General features: G+C 36.3%; 1 protein-coding gene across 3 annotated transcripts; it reads left to right on the top strand.

The window, feature by feature from the left end:
• The first annotated feature begins 1,571 nt into the window (after positions 1–1,571).
• Positions 1,572–20,685, top strand: LOC124862829 (putative E3 ubiquitin-protein ligase UNKL). 3 transcript variants are annotated; one of them, XM_047356980.1, is made up of 16 exons: positions 1,572–1,725; positions 2,372–2,581; positions 5,143–5,319; positions 5,540–5,673; positions 5,811–5,946; positions 6,026–6,143; positions 6,350–6,434; positions 7,342–7,508; positions 7,775–7,963; positions 8,505–8,555; positions 8,648–8,825; positions 8,919–9,008; positions 9,089–9,325; positions 9,460–9,647; positions 9,730–9,987; positions 20,585–20,685. In XM_047356980.1, the coding sequence occupies exons 1-16, from the start codon at positions 1,661–1,663 to the stop codon at positions 20,630–20,632; spliced, it is 2,331 nt and encodes a 776-aa protein (XP_047212936.1). In that variant the 5' UTR covers positions 1,572–1,660; the 3' UTR covers positions 20,633–20,685. The 3 variants fall into 3 exon arrangements, with proteins under 3 accessions (XP_047212936.1, XP_047212935.1, XP_047212937.1); XM_047356979.1 differs by lacking the exon at positions 20,585–20,685 and adding an exon at positions 10,163–15,566; XM_047356981.1 differs by lacking the exons at positions 7,775–7,963; positions 20,585–20,685 and adding an exon at positions 10,163–15,566.
• The last annotated feature ends 1,785 nt before the right edge of the window (positions 20,686–22,470 follow it).

The following is a 22,470-nucleotide window of genomic DNA, read 5'->3' as shown; positions in this document are numbered from 1 at the left end:
TGGTATTAAGGTGGCTGCAGTAATTTCCTACAAGTTCTGGTTGTGTTTCACATGTGACAGCAACCTAATGTATTCTTGATGGGTGGTGGCAGCATCGAGCTCTGGGACTACTTTTCTTCAGGTTAAAATTTGTTTTATTTTTGTCAAGGTGGATGGAAGTATGAATAGTTCCAAATACCGGTCAATTTTGGCCTAATGTTCTCTGGTGTCTACTAAAAGGCAGAAGACTAAAAAAGATTTGATTTTTTAGTACTCTACAGCTTATGAAGGTTTTTTTTTTTTTTTACATTCAGTCCTGCTGTGATTGCTTACTTTCTATTTATGGGAATAACTTAAACATTGCAACAGAATTGCAAAAGAATAAATAAATAGAAGCAATCCGAATACAAATTTAAATGATTTATTCAGGATTAATTCGGGATAAAGAACTAAATACATTGAATGGACTGTGTATGTGTATATCCCAAATATGAAGTAACGTTGGATATATTGACAATATAGTGTGAGACTGCAAGAAGGATCCCTGCAAACACAAAGTAACATCCATCCATGAATATGTCACTGTAAAATTAAATCCTTAATTTAGGATGTGATTAGGTGTGATTCTCTAGCACCATCATACTTAAAGGCAATTTAGAGCAACCAAATAATCTAACCATAATCTGATGTGTTTGGAGTGTAGGAGTACCTGGTGAATACCTACACATGCACAGGGAGAACATGCAAACTCCAAACAGAGAAACCCCAGATTGGGATTGGAACCCCAGACCTTCTTGCTGCGAGGCAGAAGTGCTGCCAACTGTGTCACCATGCAGCCCTTTAATGTAGGATATAAAACTTTTTATTATTATTCATTTTCTAATTAAGTTGTACAATACTTTGGAGTCCAATCGAAAAATGTTATGTGATAAACTGAAAAATAACAATATAGACATGAAAATTTATGAGGTCATGTGCTTTTACAATAAATACTTAAAATGTAATAGTTGGCAACTAATTTAGATAACCTAACCAGTGTTCTAGAAATAAATAAATGAATAAATAAAGTTTTTTTAAATATTTCCACTCTCAAAAAAGTTGTTGAGAGTAAAACTGAGTAACGTTTTATAAAGAAAATTATGTTTTCTTTTCAAAATATTGTTGTCCTTAGAGACAAAAAAATAAAATAAAAATTGTTCTTAAAAGCACTTTTGAAACAAACTAACTTTACATTTTCTCATATGACTTATTAGGTTAACTAACCAGGTAGAAGAGTCATTTCCAAATAAAAATAATTTTCAACTAAATGTCCCATCCAATATGAAAGGTAAAATCAAGAAGCTATATGAAACTTTATGTATCTGGCATCACACATGCAACACAAAATTTGGTTTGATTAAATATCAATGATATGATCATCTCAAATATTCTTCTCATTTTTGAGTTTTCCGCTCAGTATCTCCATTTTAATCTTGTCTTAATCCTAAACAATTTTTCTATACATTTATATTAATTTCCCCATCATTCCGTGGTAATAAAAAAGTAGGCAGCTTTTTAATGTTTTTCTACGTTCCCTAACATCCATAGTATGGCCGTTTGCAGAATGTTGTCGTGCAGGCGGACGTGCCTGCAGACGAGCAACAGATCCGAGCGCATGCGCAATTCATTGTTTTGACTGAAAATGCCGTCGGTTTCGAAAACGGCGGCCAATGCGTCTCCTCAAACCGAGAAACCTACCCACTATACGTGAGTAACGCTGCAACGAAGTATTAGGAAAATTAATTGTTGACAAAAATGCCAGTTGAGCATGCACCTTTATGCGTTTGCACGTCTAGTATTTCTCAACTCTCGTGTGTGCGTTAAAAACATGGTGCTTTTCCTGGCTTTGTGACTGCCTTACGTTACATGGCAAACAACGACTGCTAACAACACTAGCGCCAAGGCAGAGAAGACGGACGTCTTCTTTCGCCTTGCTGCCTAACAGTCCGTTGTCGGGTCGTTGGCATTTGTTCCACAACAATGTGGAATGATTTTGAATCGTGTATTTAACATTATACAGACTTCTTGGTTCCCTAAGTGATTAGCAAGGAACTCGCTAACCATTCTGCTTGTAAATAGCTCGGCCTTATTTTAAGTTCCTTCTTTCTACGCACAGTTATAGACGTACGCTTGGATGTTGTGAACAACTGTTACGTGAAAAAGGATGCGTAGTTATCGTTCGGAATAGCGGAGCCAACGTTGACGACCCAACATACTCTATAGTAGTATTTTACAACACGACGCATCTCTGTCCTTTCCCTTTTGCTTTTGTCCGCTCGGGATTTACCGGGAAGCCGTTTTTAAGCTCGGCTCACGACGCCGCGTTGTTTTTTTGTTCCTCTCGCTGTTGCAGATACTTGAAGGAGTTCAGGACGGAACAGTGTCCCTTGTTCCTCCAGCACAAGTGTACGCAGCACAGACCCTTTACTTGCTTTCACTGGCATTTTCTGAACCAGCGACGAAGGCGACCCATCAGAAGAAGAGACGGGACCTTTAACTACAGCCCCGACGTGTACTGCACGAAATACGACGAGACCACAGGGATCTGCCCCGATGGAGATGAGTAAGTACCCGTTACCATAAACAAGCACGTTGCAGGGTGAGTGACATGTTTGGAACAACAATCGTTTTTAATCATATCATCGATAAATTAAGAATTTCAATCATTTGGTGGATTTATTCTGTGGTCATAGCTTCTATTTGTTGCTTCAAAGAGTGAGTTTTACAAGGTAGGTTATTAAAGTTTTCAGCTCAGGTGGATGTTAAAACAAACAATTTCTTCTGAAAGGGCATTATAAAAACGTTATTTTGATATGAATATGATATATGTAGGTAGAAAATGAAGAATATCTGGTGTAATGCATGTTCTTACACATTGAAACAATGAAATCTTTGAAACATTGCGACCCAAAGTCACGGAAATACAAAAAAAAAAAAAAAAAAAGATTTTGCCATGGAACTTTCAATTAATGATATTTAATAAATGTTTTTAGAGGAATGAATGTTGTTTAAGGTGATGTTCCTTACTGTATAACTTCATATTTTTCCTATTTAAGACAGTGACTGAGAACTCTTTTCCAAAACACCTTTAAACAGAACTACTTTCTCCTTAAATAATTTTTTTAAACTAAATGTTATAGTTTCATTTTTAAATTCAGATATGTTTAACTTTTAATGGAATCTGGACTCTGTGAAGACTAATTAAGGATGGGCTTATGTATCATTTCAGCAGGTACTGTAACAGACTGGTTGGATGATTTAAAAAAATTCTACTCTGTTTTGGGTAAATGAAATACAGTTTTGTGAGAACAAAACTTTTAGCAATAAGATTATGTTATATTGCAAACAGAAAAAAAGTTAACGCATGATGTTCTGGGTTTCCTCCAAATAATTAATTGTATATATTATTTACAATGATACAAAAAGATTTTCTATTCACTTTATGTAATCATGGGTCATTCTCCCACAATAGCAATTGAAAGGCTTATTTTAAAGGAATGGCAAAGCCAAAAGTGTAAACCAATTGCTGAATGTAATATGCCTAGTTTTACCATGTCTGAAACAACCTCCGTTTTTGCAAATTAGGACAAAACAGATGCTTTTCTATTGATTATGCATATGCAGGTACTAAATAAAAACTCTGTGTCATGTGTCAAGTTATCGTAATGTGTTATAAGGTATTTTAGTCAAATCCTCTGTTATTTGATAGCATTGTAATGATTAATGCACAAGGGAATATTTTAATTGCTGTTAGTTTCCTGGGCAAATAAATATAATATTAATTAAAAGTGCCTTGATCTGAACACGTTTTGCATCCTAAGTTTTGCTCGAGCTAAAAAAAATACGTGTGTGTTTTTGTTGTACAGGCACTTAAAAACATGAACAGAATTAGCGAATTAGTGAATTAGTTTAGACATTCTTTAGGAGGATCAAGCTGTTTTTGTCTGAATTTTGAAGGTCTCAGACATCCAGTCATTGTGAATCTGCCACACCCCCTTTAAAGCAGACCTTATGATGGAAAGTATGATAATCGAACACCTAAAACAGTAAGTTTTAGGTGTTCGATTATTATTGTTTGATTATTTCAAGCTTTTATTGCACTGAGCTGCCCAGCAGTTGCATTGAGTCTTAATCAAACTGTAGTGTCCCCCCCCACCCACACACACACACACACACACACAAACACAAAAAAAAGGAGGTGTGTCTTTTTATAAGGAAGTGAAGTGACATTAAATCCATCTATAGTGGCGTTCCTACATATATTTGCTGCATTCATCAACATTGCCCACAATGTAAAATTGATGAATTTATCCTTTATGTTGCATGACTGGTTTATATTTTCTTCTGATTGGCTCCTTGTTTGACTAGCTGGCTCTTCTTTTCTAGCTTACATTTATGCAGCTTTTATATTGTTTTTAAACCAAAGGTGATGGTATTTTTCTCAAAACGTGACATCTTTAAAAGTACTAGATTCTCACAATGTTTAGAGTAAGTTGTATGTTTATCTCCATACATTTCCGTATATATTTATTTTTTTTTGCCATTTGCCAAAAACTTTTTTTAAGGGTGTTGAAAATGTTTTACTGTCTGATTAAAAATAAATTTTAATTAATTAAAAATACATATTAGAATAAATAAAAAAAGGGCTGACAGTGCCTCTCCAATTAATGCAGCTTTGCTCCGTGACAGCTAATTAACAGTAATAACAGTTTAATTAACTGAATGCTTAACAATTTTCTAGACTAATGAAACATGTATAGTATACTGCAAACCTCACAGTTCCTCCTCTGTAATAAAAGCTATTTTTGTATGACCTTGTGTGTTGCTATAGCAACTATAGCTCATGAAAAGAAAATTTGGTTTATTCAAGAGGCTTGCTGGTCACACATTTCTTAAAGCATTAAAGGGTTTTCTGTAAAAAGGTATGCAGGTAGAATAAGTTATTGCTTTTATGAAGACGTGTAATCTCTGTGCGTTTTAAAACGACCCATAGATTAGGCTTTCCTAAAGTTGCAGGCTTATTTTTTGCCCTTCAAATATGGTGATGATGTAATCTTCAAACCTGCTATATTTGAAATCAAATTTGATTAGATATCTGCATTTTCTGTGTGCTTGTTTTCTTAGTTGCCCGTATTTACACCGCACCACTGGTGACACAGAGCGCAAGTACCATCTACGATATTACAAGACTGGCACTTGTATCCATGAGACTGACGCTCGAGGGCATTGTGTGAAGAATGGCCTCCACTGTGCTTTTGCTCACGGGCCACATGATCTCCGACCTCCAGTCTATGATATCAGGTAACGTGCAAAGCAAATGGGGAAGAAACCCCATTTTATACACTTTTAAGAGTGAGGACACAGAATAATATTAAAGGTCATTGCAAAGATTTTTAAGACAAAAAAGAAGCCCAGTTTTTTAACATCATTTCCCTTCACAGTTTACTTGTGTATGGGTTATTTTTAGTTCTTTTTTTCTTAAGAAATGAGTGAAATAATTTTATTTTTTCTATGTTCATAGAGAAATACAAGCACAAGAGGCCCTCCAGAATGGCCAGTTGGGATCTGGGGAAGGTATCCCAGACTTGCAACCTGGTGTACTCGCCAGCCAAGCTATGATTGAGAAAACTCTGACTGAAGATCCCCGGTGGAAAGGTGAGTATTCACCTCTTAAATGGAGCAAGGTTTGCATTCAAGGAACACTTTAGTTGTAAAGAAGCAAACTTGTTGCTATTTTTGCAAAACGAAAGGAAGAAATATGACATTAAAAGGTATTTTTTCTCATTTTGCAGACACCAACTTCGTGTTAGCCAATTATAAAACAGATCAGTGTACTAAACCGCCAAGATTATGCAGACAGGGCTACGCGTGTCCCCACTACCACAACAGCAGGGATCGAAGGCGAAATCCACGGAAGTTCAAGTACAGGTGAGCTATTGTTTAGTACTAAGGAAAATATTATGGTGTGTCCCTGCATTAGCATGTTAAAGGTATTGACTGCATGCAGGTCAACTCCTTGCCCTAATGTGAAACATGGTGACGAATGGGGTGAGCCATCAAAGTGTGACAGTGGAGACAGTTGCCAGTATTGTCACTCTCGTACTGAACAGCAGTTTCACCCAGAGGTGAGTGAGATGTGTTTTAAAGCAATCACTAGAAAATTATTTATTTCATTAAAATATTAGTGAAATGAAGATTTTAAGGTTAAATTCTGTCAGAAATCGTTCTTAAACCAAGTTTGTGACACACAGTTTAGATTTTTGTCTCTTCTAATCAAAGGTGTTTAAGTGTTGCATAGTGTTAACATATGATTGGTTTTTCTTTGTTTCAGATCTACAAATCCACTAAATGCAATGATAAACGACAAACAGGTTATTGTCCCAGAGGACCATTTTGTGCATTTGCACATGTGGAAAGTAAGTCTAATGTTAAAAAACTACAATTGTTGGGTCATTTTAAAATGGGAATAGTGAACCTTCTAATTTGCACCACTCGCCACTAGGCATTGGCCAGTTACCAGTTGCAAGAAATACCAAGGTTTTAAGTAGTTACATTTTTTAAGACCATCCACATTTCCTGTGGTTTAAACTCCTTTTTAATAAGGTTCTACAGAAAGCGGTGAAGTAATCAGAGTTGTTTCCGACTGTATAAAGTTTAGAGTAATACACTACTGTCCATTTCACCCTTGGTGTTGCACACTTATGCTCAGCTGATTGAAAGAAGGCCACTACACTTTTCCCATAAACATAACAGGCAAATTTGGTTATGTAGAATTATTCCCATTCACAAAAAACACAGACAGCCAAGTTGTGGAAACTACTGGAGCACTAATCACCTTTTTTATTAAGGTAATGCTGCTTTAGAGTCACAGTTGGAAATCTGGCAATCTTTAAATTAAAGCGGTTAGATAATTTATTTTCATTATATGTTTTAAGTTATTGCGTTAAAACTGTGGTACAGTGGTATTTAACTCACCACGAGAAGGGCACCGTGACTCATGTCTACTAGCCACTTCTAAAGTAAGCCTAACGTGTTTAAATGGGTCTCTTATTGATCCCAGGTAGGGTTTGTAAGATGTGCACGATAAACATCTTTTCCAGCACCGGGGATAGCCACAAAACCAAATTAAGAGAAAAAAAGAGTGAAACCTCTTGCTCCTTGCTGACTATGATTCTGAGTAGCTATTTGTAAGCAAACTAAGGCTCCACCAGGAGGGGCTTTGTTTTCTTCTTTTCCAAACAAAAGCTGCAAACCATGTGTGAAAAGAGCTAAAGCGTATTTCACTGAAAGTTTAGATGAATGAATTTATTTGAATCTTTGTAGGAATTCCTTCTACAGAGGAGACCATGAACTCATTGCTTTCAGCAATACATTCAAGTTCGCAGTCCCAGCTGGGCTCCCAGCAGTTTTCTGAGTGTCCAATCTCTGAGTGGAACAGTGGAGCCAACCTTAGCACCAACGCAACCAGTAGCAACGGACAAGTAGGACATGTATGTTTTTCTCTGTTTTTCCGTTCAATGATAGCAAATTGACCAGAGCCCAACTAAGGTTGTTTACTGCACTTGCTATCCTTGTTTTTCTTACATTTATCATACATGTCTTTTTCTTTTACTTTGACATTTCACTGTTTTTCTATCAGTCTTTATAGATTTTCATTTCATCAACTTTGTAGTCTATCTGAAATGGCAGTTTTGATTTCATTTGTTATTTTTTTGATCATTATTTTGTTCAAGTCATGTGCGCTTCTCTTTCTCAGGTTTCATGTTCTAGTAACTCCACTGTAACACCAAGCTCAGGAAGCGACAGTTTGTTATCCCCAGTGGGGTCCATCAGCAAGCCAATACCCCTAACTAATACTAGTTTATGTTCAGAGTCCGCCACATCCCGTGTCTCACCTCTGACGTCTAACTATCCCAAAGCTCCCGGCTTTGAACGTGGGGATCAGGTACACAGAATCGCTCTGTTCAGATCTAGAAAGGATAAAACTCTGCCAATTTTTACAACTGGAATTTATTTTGCATTATTTTCTTTCCCCTGTCATTTTAATCTCATCACTTATGCCATTTCATCTCGACTATTATAGCTTGTTGGTCATTCTGGGTTCAGAATATCAGTAGAAGAAGTGGTGATTTTGTTTAGTCTAACACAGAGCATTTCTGAATTCCAATCAAAGCTGTAGTTGTTGGTGATATTTCTGTTTCTGTGAGAGCTGAAAAGTCTTGGTTTTGTTATAAAATTTGGCTAAAAGGGTCTACTTACTCATTTATATGAGAATGTAAGCTGCAGAAAAAAAGAAAAAAGAATTGTTGTTAATATTATTTGTTATCTGTTTCACGATACAAACTAACAAAAGCCAGAATAAAGAGATACAAATATTTTTAACCTGTTGCTTCAGTTTTACAATGTCTCTTAATGAGCTCTAAATATGTGAGTGACATTCTTTGTTGCTGAAATTTGCTGCTTTTGTGTCTCTTGTTCATTTGTAGATTAAGAGCAAAGGGCAAATGGATCACAAATCGATGGACCAAGAAAAGCAGGTTTGTACGTCTATTAGTTTCTATATTTTGAACAGTTTTACAGAACAGTTCTACTTAAGAACATGATGATAACATCTGTGCTTGACTTGTAGACACAAAACACGATGTTCTCTGTTGGGAACCCTTTGGCATCAAGCTTTACCTCCAGCATAGCATCCAGCTTGGCCTCTAGTGTTGGTTCAGATAGCTCTTCACCCACCACCTTATCAACAATGAATGCAAAAGCTACTCCGTTCTATCCAGGGAGCAACACAGTGGAGTCCGTCATTGGTAAGTCCGTGTGCAACTAATAGATAAAAAGGCTGAGAACTCTTCCTGTTTTTTTGTTGTAAAATGTCAGATTTATGTCGTTTCCCCCATCAGGGTCAGCGTTGGATCTCAAGTTTAGTGACATTAACGTTGCCTCTCTTGAAAAAGAATTAGAGGAGCTAGAGGGCAATATAGGACTGGCAAGTAAGGCGCGTCTATATAAGCAGTCTGTCGGTTGTTGGCTCAAATGGCTGTAAATTCTCTGCTTCTTCGTTTTCCTTCAGGTCACAGGGTGCTTGGTGGATCTGCTCCTGTCAACATTCCAGGATCTCTGGCGCGTTCGTCCTCGTTTAATTCCTCATCATCACTTTCCACCTCCCCACTAAGCTCCCTTTCCCAGTCCCTGTCACAGTCTCTGCTTTCTGGGACAGTTTCCCAGCAAAATCAGCCTTCAAACATGCTGGCCAAACAAGAACATAGCTTACTGGGAACGCCCACCTCTTCCTCCCAGAACTCTCTGGGTAAGCTGGTTGCATTAGATATTTTGTCTCAAGTGAACTTAAAAACATTTCATTATATTAGAAACTTCCGTAGGTTGCAATGGCTTTCCTAAATGATAAAACCTAACCGTAGTCTTTTTGCTTTGTGCATTTAGGCTTAAATGGAGGAGCAAACAGCATTTGGGACTTTGTAAGTGGCAGCTTTTCACCAAGCCCATCCCCAGTTTTTAGCACCCTAACCTCCACAACCAGCAGTGCAGATGTGGCACGTCTTTTTAGAGAGCTGGATGAAGCCAAGAGGAAGATCAAGCAATGGGAGGAGGCCTGGCACCAGGTTAAACAAGTAAGGGGAGTTCACTTTCATCAGGACATTTAAAAAAAAAGGGTTCTTTTGTTTCCAAACAAAACACCTACCTCTGTTCCAGGCCTGTGAAGCTTGTCAGAAGGATGCTCTCGAAGCAAAGGAACAAGCGAAGACCGCTGAGGCGGAGCGGCAGCTGGCAGAGCAGAAATGGGAAGAAACGGAGCGCAAGTTGAAGGAGCTCCAGCGGGACTTTGATATGCTTTGCCGCACCCCCGGAACACCTCTTCTCCGTAGCTATGGAGAGCTGGAGCAGCTCCCCTTGTCAAAGCTTCACTCAATCCAGAGTCAGCTATGTAATGACCTAGATCTTATAGATGGGGTAAGAAAGCCTAGATCTCACACATTTCATTTGTAGCAACTGCATAGTTTTAAAACAGCTTATTCAGTTGTTCCACACATCCACGTCTGTTATCACGCATGCTTCTTTTTAAAGTCTGCATGAGTTGGAATTTCCTAAGTTGTAGCTGATCCCGGTTCTTTTCTTCCCCCAACAGGTAATATATCAGCTTCAGTCAAAGAAATGTATAGTTTGCCAAAAGCATGATCGTTGCGTTGTTCTGCAACCTTGCCAACATTATGTACTATGTGAGACCTGTGCGCCTAGTAAAACAGAATGTCCTTATTGTAGAACAAAAATATTAAAGTGGTGATGTACTGTAATTGAAGGTACTATTTAAAGAATTAGCCCTTTGGAAAACTACTAATATAGATAATACATTTTCTAAACAACAAATTTTCTTGTAGTTGTTGAAATATATTCAAATAAAAATGGTGTTTGACTGACAGAACCAATAGTATTATAACTAAGGTTACATATATGGCATTCATTTGTTTTTGCTCACGTTATGTAAATGTTATTTTAGTTCCCAGATTGCATTTAGATTAAAACGACTATGCTTTTAAGCAGGACGTCTTTTCTCCAGACACATGCATTATGCCGGCGTTTCGGCTAATTACAAATTATGAGGTTTCTTAAAGCAAATAAAAGCACAATCGTGAATCGCAAACCTGACAGATTTTACAGTGAATGCACAATGGAGGTCAAACTAGTTTAACCAGCAAACACACATCAGTGTGGGTTTGTGTTGGTGGGAATAGATTTTTAGTATTTTTGGCAGCATTCTCACAGGTGGAAGAATATTTTAGCTCCCTGAATATATATTTGAAGGGACTGTAACTGAAGCTTTTCAGTGAATATTTTAGAAACATGTATAAAGCTAATTTAAGTGTTTAATTGGTTTGGTGCATTCTTGTAATCAGAATTATTTTATAAAAGAAAAAAAAATAAAACCAACTGGTAAATAGTGATCTCTACACAGAAACTAACATAAAATGGGCAAAACTCTTAATGTTTCTTTACCTACAGAGGAACACGTGTAAATTTAATAAATGTTAGCCTAGGATTGAGTTGAGCAAAAAGATATTCCTGCATCTAAACGTGACTGACACCGTTATATTTCACTTAATTAGTCCCGTATTTACCATTTAACAGAACAAAGCACTGATGTTGAAATGACCGTGGCATAAGTACACAGCTTACCCACAGTAAGTATTTCATTTGAATGATAAAATTATTTTTATTCTGCACTAGTAAAAGAAAACAAATCAAACAAATTCTGTAGTGTTTTAGTACTACATTTAAATAAGCCGTGACAAAGATTAAAAGTGTTCCTCTTCGAATAACCCTGTTTTAAAAAACCATAAATATGTTTTTAACCATACCTTTTATATGCAACCAGTCAAACATCATTATTTTGACCAAGTTTCAAAAGAAGTTTGATTTCTTATTAAGAGCACTTTGTTAACCTGGGACTTTATTAATGGGTATGTAGTTGTTTGCTTTAAGCTGTTTTGTAGGTATTCTATTGTCTTGTTTTAGATTTATACTTTGTTTTTCTACATAAGCTAATGTCTGAAGCTTCTGTGTGTACTGTGAAACATTTGAATATTCCTTGTTTCATATTGTTAAATCACAGCATGGTTCTGCATATTAAGACTTCATAGAAAAGTACTTAATAGTTTCTACTGTAGTCAGATTTATAAAATTTTAATCAATTAAGTGCAAATGGGAACTGCATTGTAGGCATAACCAGCAGCTGTAATATCAGTGAGGCACATGCTACATGTTAAAGGCTGTTTTTCAATCAGTAAGTTTTATGTAGAAATAAAAAACAACAACTGTTCAGTAGAAAAGCATGCATTGTATTTGGTATAGGCCTAAAGTGGTGATATTTTTTGTTTCTTTTTGTAGGAATCTCTAGCCTCTGACTCTGTCTAGAACATATCAGCCTCTGACTCTAAAGTGCCTTGTCTTAGTTGAAAAGGTTATGTATAGAATTGTCAAAACCAAGACGAGTAGTTGAAGCTTGAGCACAGGTTTCCGCGTGTTTAACTTTGCAAAAGTATCAACATGTGTATGACTAGATGTGCATATGAATATATTCCATTGTTTTTGGCCAAATTCCAGTAAGTATTTCTGCAGAGTGAAAAAAAACATTTCGAACTTAAACTGTCAGTGCCTGTGTCCTGACTTCATACCTAAAAAAAATCAAACCTCCATACTCTCCTCCAACCTAACCAGCCAGCAGCTCATTCCTTGGTTGTGGTGCTCTATTGGTGCAGCTTCACTCTTTGAAATTAGGTATTACAATTTTTTACATTTGGGAGTATGCAAAACTTAGGATGCATGGAATTTGTACGGAAACTTGCAAAATGCTTTTTTTGAGCAGTTGAGTTACTTGTTTTTCTGAAAGATTTCTGCAGTACATGAACAATTTATAGTTTGATCATGGGGTGGATTTTGCATAGGATTTGTGCTTGAGTTCCTCTAACTGAAATGACCTTCTACTGTGTAAAAAAAAAAAAAAAAGACAAAAACTTTTTATTCTTGCTTTAAATTAAGTAGAAAATCATGTATCTCAAAGTATACCTTTTGCTACTTATGGATATGGGATAACGCATTGTTTACATTCTCACAAATGACAATTAAGCAACTCAGAGGAAAAATATCATAAACTTTATCGCATTTGAGCATTTTTATGATCACCTTACAGCATATAAAGCGGGCTAAACACTTCTAGTATTGCATGTTATGCGATATAGCTACCACCTATAAAAAAGTACTAAAAATGTCTGCACTGTGTGACACTGCCAGGATATTTGTACTGACTTATAATAATGTAAGTAAGGCTTAATTACTTCTGCAAGCTTCGCTGCTACTCGAAAAGGTATTAATGTAGTTTCTTCTTATACATGTTTGAATAGATGTTTGAATGTTGTACATCCACTCAGATTTCATCACCTATAAAAAAATCTCTTATGCATCTTCATTTTTTGAGTGACTTATTCATTTGTAAACCCATTTGAGAAAACGGTTGTAGTACTTTTGTAAGTCACATAAAATGATGTCATTGACATGTACTACTATAGATTGTGGTTCTTTTGGTTTTTTTTCTATTAATTGATTAAATTCTATCATGTTTTGTTTTTTTTTGGCTTTGTTAAAATCTGTGTACTGGATAAGGGTGTACAGTGCAGCTAATTCACAGAGTCCTTTGGTCTATTTTGTTTTGTTTGTGAAGCCAACAATGCTAAAGATGTCTCGTGTAAAAATGTCAAAATAAACCAAAGTGGTGTTTTAGTAGCTGTCAGAATAGCGTGCACTGTAAAGGGGAAAACCAACCCTTGAACAGAATAATGCTCTGGCTTTGGCCAGATTAGCTCGTTCTAAATCAAAGTTGAAAGCACAAAGGTTATTTGGATGAAACTGAGATGAGGTCCAACCTTTTAAGAACAGCTGAAATTCTGTTTTGGATGCATTTTTGCTTTAATGTTGATTTAATATGATGTAAATTTTCTAGAAGTCGGTAACAAGACTTGTTTAGCTTAGACGTCTAATGGACTCTGTTGTTTTTTGGTTTTACCAAAGACTTGTATTAGTTTCTTTTCTTTCTTTTTTTTAACCCACTACTCCTTTTTTTTTACTTCTATAAAAAGGCTAAATTGGTTAAAGTAAATACTTAAAAGAGGTAAATCACCTAGTACCTTAATAGATAAAATTCTTTGGTTACTTACACATTTATACACAGATGTTCAGAAATGAGTCCAATCCTTACAAAATCTGTTTGTTTTATGCCACATTTTTCTCGGCTGGCTGACTTTAAGCTCAATCTTGGTGTTGGTTTCATTGTTGTCTGCAGCGAAGAAATGTCTTGGTAAATGGTCTTTGTGCTTCTGAAGTGGCCATATAAACTTCACTACAGTACTGTGTTAATTAAATCTCCTTTGACTTTGCTTTATCTAAATAGCTACTAAATCGGTAGGTGTGCATTGTAATTGTTATGGCAGGCCTACAATGACTGTAAGGTGCTTTCTGTGTAAAACTTAATATTTTTTTGTTTTTAATTTCTTGAAGTGATGGTCAAATTTACTTTTTCCCAGGACAGAAAATGATTGTGAAGCATCAATGACAAATACAGACAAAAGTTTAACTGATTCGCTTCGGCGATTTGCCGTATTTCAAGAAATCCACTAGGCCTATTTAAAGTTTTCTTAAAAAAATGTCAAATAAATTCAGATAAATAGTTACTCATTTGGTTTGTGCAGCTCGTGTTTGTGCATCCCACCGCCCTTATTTTATCTCCTTAATGGACCAATTAGTTTCAAATAAATCTGTGCCTTTTAATAATCACATAGTGTTGATTTGACATAAGAAAAAAAAAACCTGAATCAAAATCAAAATTTTAGTGCCTTACAGTAATTTTTGAGAACCACAATGTGATTGCTTACAGTCCTGACCATTTAAGCCATGTGAGCTGAAAGGTAAATTGCTAAGCTAATGTGACTCAGCGGTTTGACGATATAAAACTAAATATTTAATTTTCTTTGCCAATCTTTGTCTGTATTTGCCGTACAGAATCAACAACTCCAGCTATACATAACCACTGAATTTACCTGAATTATTTGTTCTGAATGAGCTATTTGACGCCAAAATGTCTTATTTTTGTTTTAATGAAAAGCACCAAATAGGAAAACTTGTAAATGAATATTAATACATGTATCATGATGCTCTGCTCTACATTGGAATAGTTTGTTGTGTGTTGCGTTAATGTTACTTGTGGTGTCTTTTTTTATTATTATTATTTTCTTAACCTTTTTGAAAATGGAGCCAGAAGATTTATGCAATCTTGTACATTTATATGAGTGTGATGTATGGAGCTGTTCAAATTAAGCAAAATTATTAGTAGGAAGTCAAATTAATCTAAACATGGAACTTATGTACTTTAGAAATTTAAAACATGTTATTTTAACATAAAACCCAAGAATTAATGAATGTATTGTTAAAAATTAGATATTCAACTAATAGACTAGATATTCTGAAGCACAGTTAATTGATTATGATGTAGCATTTAGTTGTGAACTGCTATTCAATAAAATATATTAGAACTTTAAAAATGCAAGTTTTCAAGTTTCTATTTGTCAGAATTGAATAATTTAAGGAAATATGCTTTTTTTCAGGGTAACATGGAAATTTTAATGAAGAATGTGTTAAATCTAAGAACCGCATCTCAGTTTAGTCATTATTTATAGATTATAATATGTCCCGTCTTTGTGACAAGCTATATGGATATGTAGGAAAATCTATTGATATTTGTAGAAATTATTCTGTTTGTATATTGATATTTTTTGTGTTGTGAACACAAAAGCAGGTCCAAGTCTTAGAATACTAGATGTTTGTTTTGGTTTTTTTTTACATTGAAGATTGTGTATCACATTTACTGTAGTGTATTACTAGTTTGTTAACACTTGTTAAATTGTTACACTACAGTTATGCAATGGTTTACAGAGTTCACAAATTATTTTTATCATCTTGAGAATTAAAATAATTTTTCATCCGAATCGTGTGAATATTTTTGTCCTGAGAAATTTCCAGTTCAGGATCTTAAAAATCCCACAGAATGGAACTTTTTTTTTTCTAGGAAAAATACAAGTGACTCGAATAACATGAAGATTGTCTAAAAATAGATATTTTTATGGGTCCAGACAAAGCAGGGAAGGTAAAAATCATATGTATAAAGAATATTTAAATCACTGCAGTTTCAAAGAACTCATCAGACAAGGCATCAAACAGGTAACATGGTATCATGTTGACTGACCTAAAGAAAAAGGGATGTAAACATATAAAAAAAATTTACTTTCTTACCACTTAAATAATGCAAAAACTGATTTTGTCAGCATAAAATGTCAATTTTAAAGAGTAATTTAAAAACATAAAGAGATTAATTTGATATCTCAAACTTGAAACTGAATTCTTTATAACATTGAGATATACACATATATATATATATATACATTGGGGGTCCACTCACCGGCCACAATATTAGGTACACCTGTCCAACTGCTCGTTAACGCAAATTTCTAATCAGCCAATCACATGGCAGCAACTCAATGCATTTAAGCATGTTGACATGGTCAAGACAATCTGCTCCAGTTCAAACCGAGCATCAGAATGGGGAAGAAAGGTGATTTAAGTGACTTTGAATGTGGCATGGTTGTTGGTGCCAGACGGGCTGGTCTGAGTATTTCAGAAACTGCTGATCTACTGGGATTTACATGCAGTATTATCTCTAGGGCTTACAGAAAATGGTCCGAAAAAGAGAAAATATCCAGTGAGCAGCAGTTCTGTGGGCGCAAATGCCTTGTTGATGCCAGAGGTCAGAGGAGAACGGCCAGACTGGTTTGAGCTGATAGAAAGGCAACAGTAACTCAAATAACCACTCATTACAACCAAGGCATGCAGAAGAGCATCTCTGAACACACAACACGTTGAACCTTGAGGCAGATGGGCTACAGCAGCAGAAGACCACACCGGGTACCACTCCTGTGAGCTTAGAACAGGAAAATGAGGCTACAATTCGCACAGGCTCACCAAAATTAGACAATAGAAGATTGAAAAAACGTTGCCTGGTCTGATGAGTCTCGATTTATGCTGCAACATTCAGATGGTAGGGTCAGAACTTGTCATCAGCAACATGAAAGCCTGGATCCATCCTGCCTTGTATCAACGGTTCAGGCTGGTGGTGTAATGGTGTGGGGGATATTTTCTTGGCACACTTTGGGTCCTTTAGTACCAATTGAGCATCAGTACATGAGTATGTTACTGACCATGTCCATCCCTTTATGACCACAGTGTACCCATTTTCTGATGGTTACTTCCAGCAGGATAAAGCGCCATGTCATAAAGCACGAATCATCTCAGACTGGTTTCTTGAACATGACAATGAGTTCACTGAACTCAAATGGCCTCCACAGTCACCAGATCTCAATCCAATAGAGCACCTTTGGGATGTGGTGGAACGGAAGATTCTCATCATGGATGTGCAGCCGACAAATCTGCAGCATCTGTGTGATGCTATCATGTCAATATGGACCAAACTCTCTGAGGAATGTTTCCAGTACCTTGTTGAATCTATGCCACGAAGGATTAAGGCAGTTCTGAAGGCAAAAGAGGGTCCAACCCGGTACTAGCAAGGTGTACCTAATAAAGTGGCCGGTGAGTGTATCTATACATACATACAATTTTACTGCTTGTGTTCTGGGTAAGCAATTGATTGTGCAACGATGAGACAATAGCCCCTGATAACATAAGTCATCTGTTGTGGACACAAGATAAGTGACAATCAGAAATCTAAACTCGGTGTAAAACTTTGAGTCAGCATTTTAAAAGCCACTTCCATTTCTCTCCTACTTGTTGATACTGAAAGCCTTCCTGTAAGGTGTTTCCTCTGTGAATTGTCCAGGTCTCTCATTCTGCCCGCCACAAGGTGGCAGTCTGCCCCCAGCAGCTGCTCCACCATCTCCAGCTGGGAAAGCTTAACAAGCAAATAACATTTGTGTACAGTTTACAAAGGTCACCTGGAGCAGATCGTATTTCAACATCACTTCCCGGAGAGTCCCTGCCAAATATGGAAGCAAATCGTTACCATATTTCAAATGAAAAAGCATTTTCAGAAATACTTTTTCATTTTAAGAATGTGGCTGCATTGTTTGACTCATAAATGAAATTAGTAATCAATAATCCTCTTTGCATTTTAATTTTATTCTTCAAGACTGCTCATTCTTTCACTTAATTAAAATGAAAAAGACATTTGAGATTTATTTTTCAAAATGTACCCCAGCAAATAGATACCAAAATTCAATTTGAAATGTAAAATTTGAAAATGAAAAAGCATTTACAGAAATGCTTTTTCATTTTAAGAATGTGGCTGCATTATTTGACCCATAAATAAAATTAGTAATCAATCATCCTATTTGCATTTGTATTTTCTTCTTCACAACTGCCCATTTTATCCCATAATCAAAAAGAAAACAAAGCAGACATTGCTTTTTCGTTTTCATGGTCTGCCCGCAAAGTACTGCCCAGAACTCGAAAACGAAAAAGCATTCCGAGCTGCGGGCGCAGCAGAGTGACGTCAGCAGCCGCTCTTCCTCAGCTCCCTGCTGACCGAGCTACCCATCTTGTTCGGTAGGGGGCGCTGTGCACGTCTGCATTGCATTACATTGCAAACGTGCCGAGAAATTGATTGAATTGCAGCAGGGTCGAGCTCAATTTGTGGCAGTGGCAGGCAGAACTGGTAGTTCCGGTGGCAGGCTGTGGCATCCTTATGGCCTGGGACATCCAGCGTGTTTTTAAGCATTTATTTATAATTTTCTGTGAGTGACAATTCAGAATAGCCGCTCGTGCTCTATAATAAACCGTCTGTTTGTGCAATAAATCTTCGTCATCCTTTCAACACGTCACACATACACATAGTGCTATTTATTTTCCATGTCAAGTAAATACAATCACCTTATGTTATGGGTCTAAAGCTGTTTATTAAATAATAATCAATAATGAAATCATTATTTAAAGGTAACAGGCTATAACAACTATGACATCCCGTTTGCGGATAATCAGCATCAGCTGCCACTCTGCTGCGCCCGCAGCTCGGAATGCTTTTTCGTTTTCGAGTTCTGGGCAGTACTTTGCGGGCAGACCACGAAAACGAAAAAGCAATGTCTGCTTTGTTTTCTTTTTGATTATGGGATAAAATGTGCAGTTGTGAAGAAGAAAATACAAATGCAAATAGGATGATTGATTACTAATTTTATTTATGGGTCAAATAATGCAGTCACATTCTTAAAATGAAAAAGCATTTCTGTAAATGCTTTTTCATTTTCAAATTTTACATTTCAAATTGAATTTTGGTATCTATTTGTTGGGGTACATTTTGAAAAATAAATCTCAAATGTCTTTTTCATTTTAATTAAGTGAAAGAATGAGCAGTCTTGAAGAAGAAAATAAAAATGCAAATAGGATTATTGATTACTAATTTAATTTATGAGTCAAACAATGCAGCCACATTCTTAAAATGAAAAAGCATTTCTGAAAATGCTTTTTCATTTGAAATATGGTAACGATTTGCTTCCATAGGCCAAAAGCCTATAAATATTTAATTTAAAGATGCCTGCAATGTGAAGACGCTTTGGTTTTAAATGGAGTTGTAATGTCATAACTGAAGAATTTGCATGAGTTTGTAGAGCACTGATGCAGCCTAAATAAGGTCATTTATTAGGACATTTATCTCCCCATCAAAAATATTAAACAAAATGATCTGCAAATCTTATACAGCTTTGATTAAAAGTAGAAAAGTGGCCACACCTCCATTTGATTCTAATATTGACACAGCTGACATACTGTTCTGGGCCAGATTCAGTGTCCTGCTTTGTTTTTGCTCCGCTGAGGCCTGAGGTTCTGAGGACAAAGTGAGTGTCTGCAAAGACAACAACAGAAACTATTTTATTTAGTCAGAAGTACAACCAAGTACGAAAAACACTGTATCATTCAGGTTTTGTCACTAACCGTGGAGCTGGTCTCAGCACAGCAGGACCCTTTGGGGAAAAGTACCTTAACATCATGAATCACTTGATGTTATACTGATCGTATAAAAACTGCTAGCAATCTTTTTTTTTTTTAAATGCAGTATAAACAACCTTGTTATATAATATAATGAATATGCATAAATTCATCCAGGTTCTTCTACTGGAGCTTATGATGTATTTTACCAGTATGTGATTCCAGACTCTTGGCTTGATCAGATAAACAGTAAATGACACCTGTCTATCTGAATGGAAAGGTTCCTGCTTTACAATATCATTAAGTGAACACAATCCTTTAAGAGACTGAAGAGAATCTGATTGCACACATTTGCACAGCACCGGAAACCTACTAGGAAACCTTTCATGCTCAAAGATGAAGAGAGAGGCTTGTCTGTGAGCGACCTCTGGGTGTTAATGATAATAGAATAGAATACTGCTTCAGAGAATAGTGAGGAGATCAGAAAGGTGGAACACCGAACACTGGAAATAAAACACCCTCACACCCTTTACATGAATTTTCTGAACTGGTTCCATCAGGTAAAGGGTATCACAACATTCTGACCCAAGCTGGTAAAATGCTAGATCAAAATAGCCACCTGCTCCATGTCAGACTGGAATGGACTTATTTGACATGATAATACCACAGAAGAATGATTGGGCAATGTTCACATGTGTAATGCAGTAATATAAATATTACGAGTATTACAAGTTTAAAGAGTAAAATATTTAATTAAAAGAGACCTGATGGTAGAGTAATGCTGTGATGCAAAATGTTTTCTTTCCGTAGTAACACCAGACAGTTAGAGGCCAGATCTGCCAAGGAAGTAGGTAGGCTGTAGAAAAGTCATCATAACAGTTGAAATAATACATAAAACAGGGTGGAGAAGTTAATAAACCCATACTCCAACAAGTGTCAAAGTTAACACATTTAGGTATGGTTTATCTCATATTTTTCTCTGAACATGAAGAAATATCTAAATTGTTTTACCTGCTGACAGGTGAGTCCCTGGAGAGAGACTGCATTGCTCTGCAGCCCAGAACACTGAAACCACTGCGTTTACAGACAACCAGTAGCAACACGGCCGTAGCAACACGGAGGAGCAACAGGTGAGACTATGAGGAGTCCACTGTCCAACAGGAGAGAAGAATTAACTGACAATCCCTTTTCCCTAAAGCAGACTAAGAAGTTTACTCATAAAGGTTACAATAACATTTATAATTTATTAACAAAAGAAGCTATTTTTGTGTCCCAAGTACAGTTTTGTACTAGTATACCTTTGGTTGTTGTACACAGCCAAGAAGATAAACCTCTGCAATAAAACATATTCCCTCTGATTCTGTCATCTAATAGTACAGTTCTACAGGAAACATCCAAAAATTCAGATTATAAAGTAGTTAGATAAATAAATGAGTCACAGTACGGCTGAGCAAGTGTAACAGCTGATCAGAGGGTTCAGACAGATAAATATTTCTCGATTTATGAGATCTTTAGAGGCAAAACATCCCGTTCAACAAACATTACTTTTTTATTGCCATACATGTTACTTTATGCATAATCTGGTCAAATCAGTGCAATGTTTGGAAATTTCTGAAATAAAAAAGGCAACAGTCAATATGTCTGAGCTACATTGGAAAAACAGGGTTTGATTAAAAGAATCAATGAGCGGTAATAATGTGGGTCAAAACATGGGCCTTACAGAACTTCTGTGTTATGTTGCATTTAGTAGCTAAGAAAACTGTACAGATAGATGGATCATAACATACCTCTAGAAATATGTTTAAAATATTTGTAAGCAAAAGTTTCATTTGATATCTGGAGCTCCGAAATATTTCAATCCATTTTTTATTTAAAAACCTCAAATATATGACCTGACTTCAACTAAGTTTGAACAGAGCTGTGCAAAAAAAATGTTTACATTGTTAAGTGTTTTTTTTTTTTCCTTTATTTTGACAGCAGACCTGTTTAGATGCTGGTTGCGACTCTGTGCACATTCTGCTTCAAGTCTTCCTGAAAACCACACGCACAGCTCCCAGTGGATTTGACAGGTCAGTTGAGGTCAGGGTGTTCTTGAATTCTGCCCTGCAGACACTTGATAGGAGTAGTAGCCTTGTTGGGTAGCAGATGTAAAGAACCAGTTAATAATTGGATCACTGAATGTTTATGAGAACCCCAAACATTTCCACAGTTCAGGTGGAAGAATCTATTGACAGGACAACAATAATTGTGCACTCCACAAATCTGGCTTTTATAGAAACGTGGTTACATTGTTGAAAGAAAGTCAAAAGTTATCCTCTCTGCAGTTTGCCACAAATCATGTAGAGCAAACGTGGAAAAAGTGATCTGGTCAAATGAGACTGAAATGTAACTTTTTGGCCTACATGCTAAATGCTGTGTGTGGCAATAAATAAACACTTTGAACACACCATGAAAAAAGGTGGTAGCAGTGTCATGCTGATGGGATGGTTTTTGTCAGCAAGGAAAGGAAAGCTGGTCCGAGTTGATGGGAAAATATATGGAGCCAAATACAAGGTAATCATGAAAGAAAACTTGTTTAAAGCTGCAAAAGACTTACGATTGGAGTTGAGGTTCACCTTCCAGTCGGAAAATGATCCTAAACATACAGCCAGAGCTACAATTAATTGGTTAATATCAAAGTATATTCATGTTTTAGAATGAGCTGGACCTAAACCTCAACATCAACGTTAGAATCCTAAACAGCACTGTTTTTTTTCTGTTTTATCATCATCCAGTGTCTGTTATTATTATCTGACCAACTTAGTTTAATCAGTCGCTTTTTAAAAACGCACGCAAATGGCCACATCTATTAGCAAATGTTTTTTATATCAACACCAGGTTTAAGGAATTCACTAACCTCTGAAAAGC

Source organism: Girardinichthys multiradiatus, chromosome X, assembly GCF_021462225.1.
Source record: "Girardinichthys multiradiatus isolate DD_20200921_A chromosome X, DD_fGirMul_XY1, whole genome shotgun sequence".
Lineage (NCBI taxonomy): Eukaryota > Metazoa > Chordata > Actinopteri > Cyprinodontiformes > Goodeidae > Girardinichthys > Girardinichthys multiradiatus.
Note: the sequence above shows the minus strand (reverse complement) of the source record. Positions and strands in the feature narration are given on the sequence as shown.

Coding starts and splice junctions, on each gene's coding strand:
- LOC124862829 (XM_047356979.1), top strand. CDS start 1,661: ATGCCGTCGGTTTCGAAAACGGCGGCCAATGCGTCTCCTCAAACCGAG. Junction 5,320..5,539: donor CCTCCAGTCTATGATATCAG/GTAACGTGCAAA, acceptor CTATGTTCATAG/AGAAATACAAGCACAAGAGG. Junction 6,435..7,341: donor TGCATTTGCACATGTGGAAA/GTAAGTCTAATG, acceptor GAATCTTTGTAG/GAATTCCTTCTACAGAGGAG.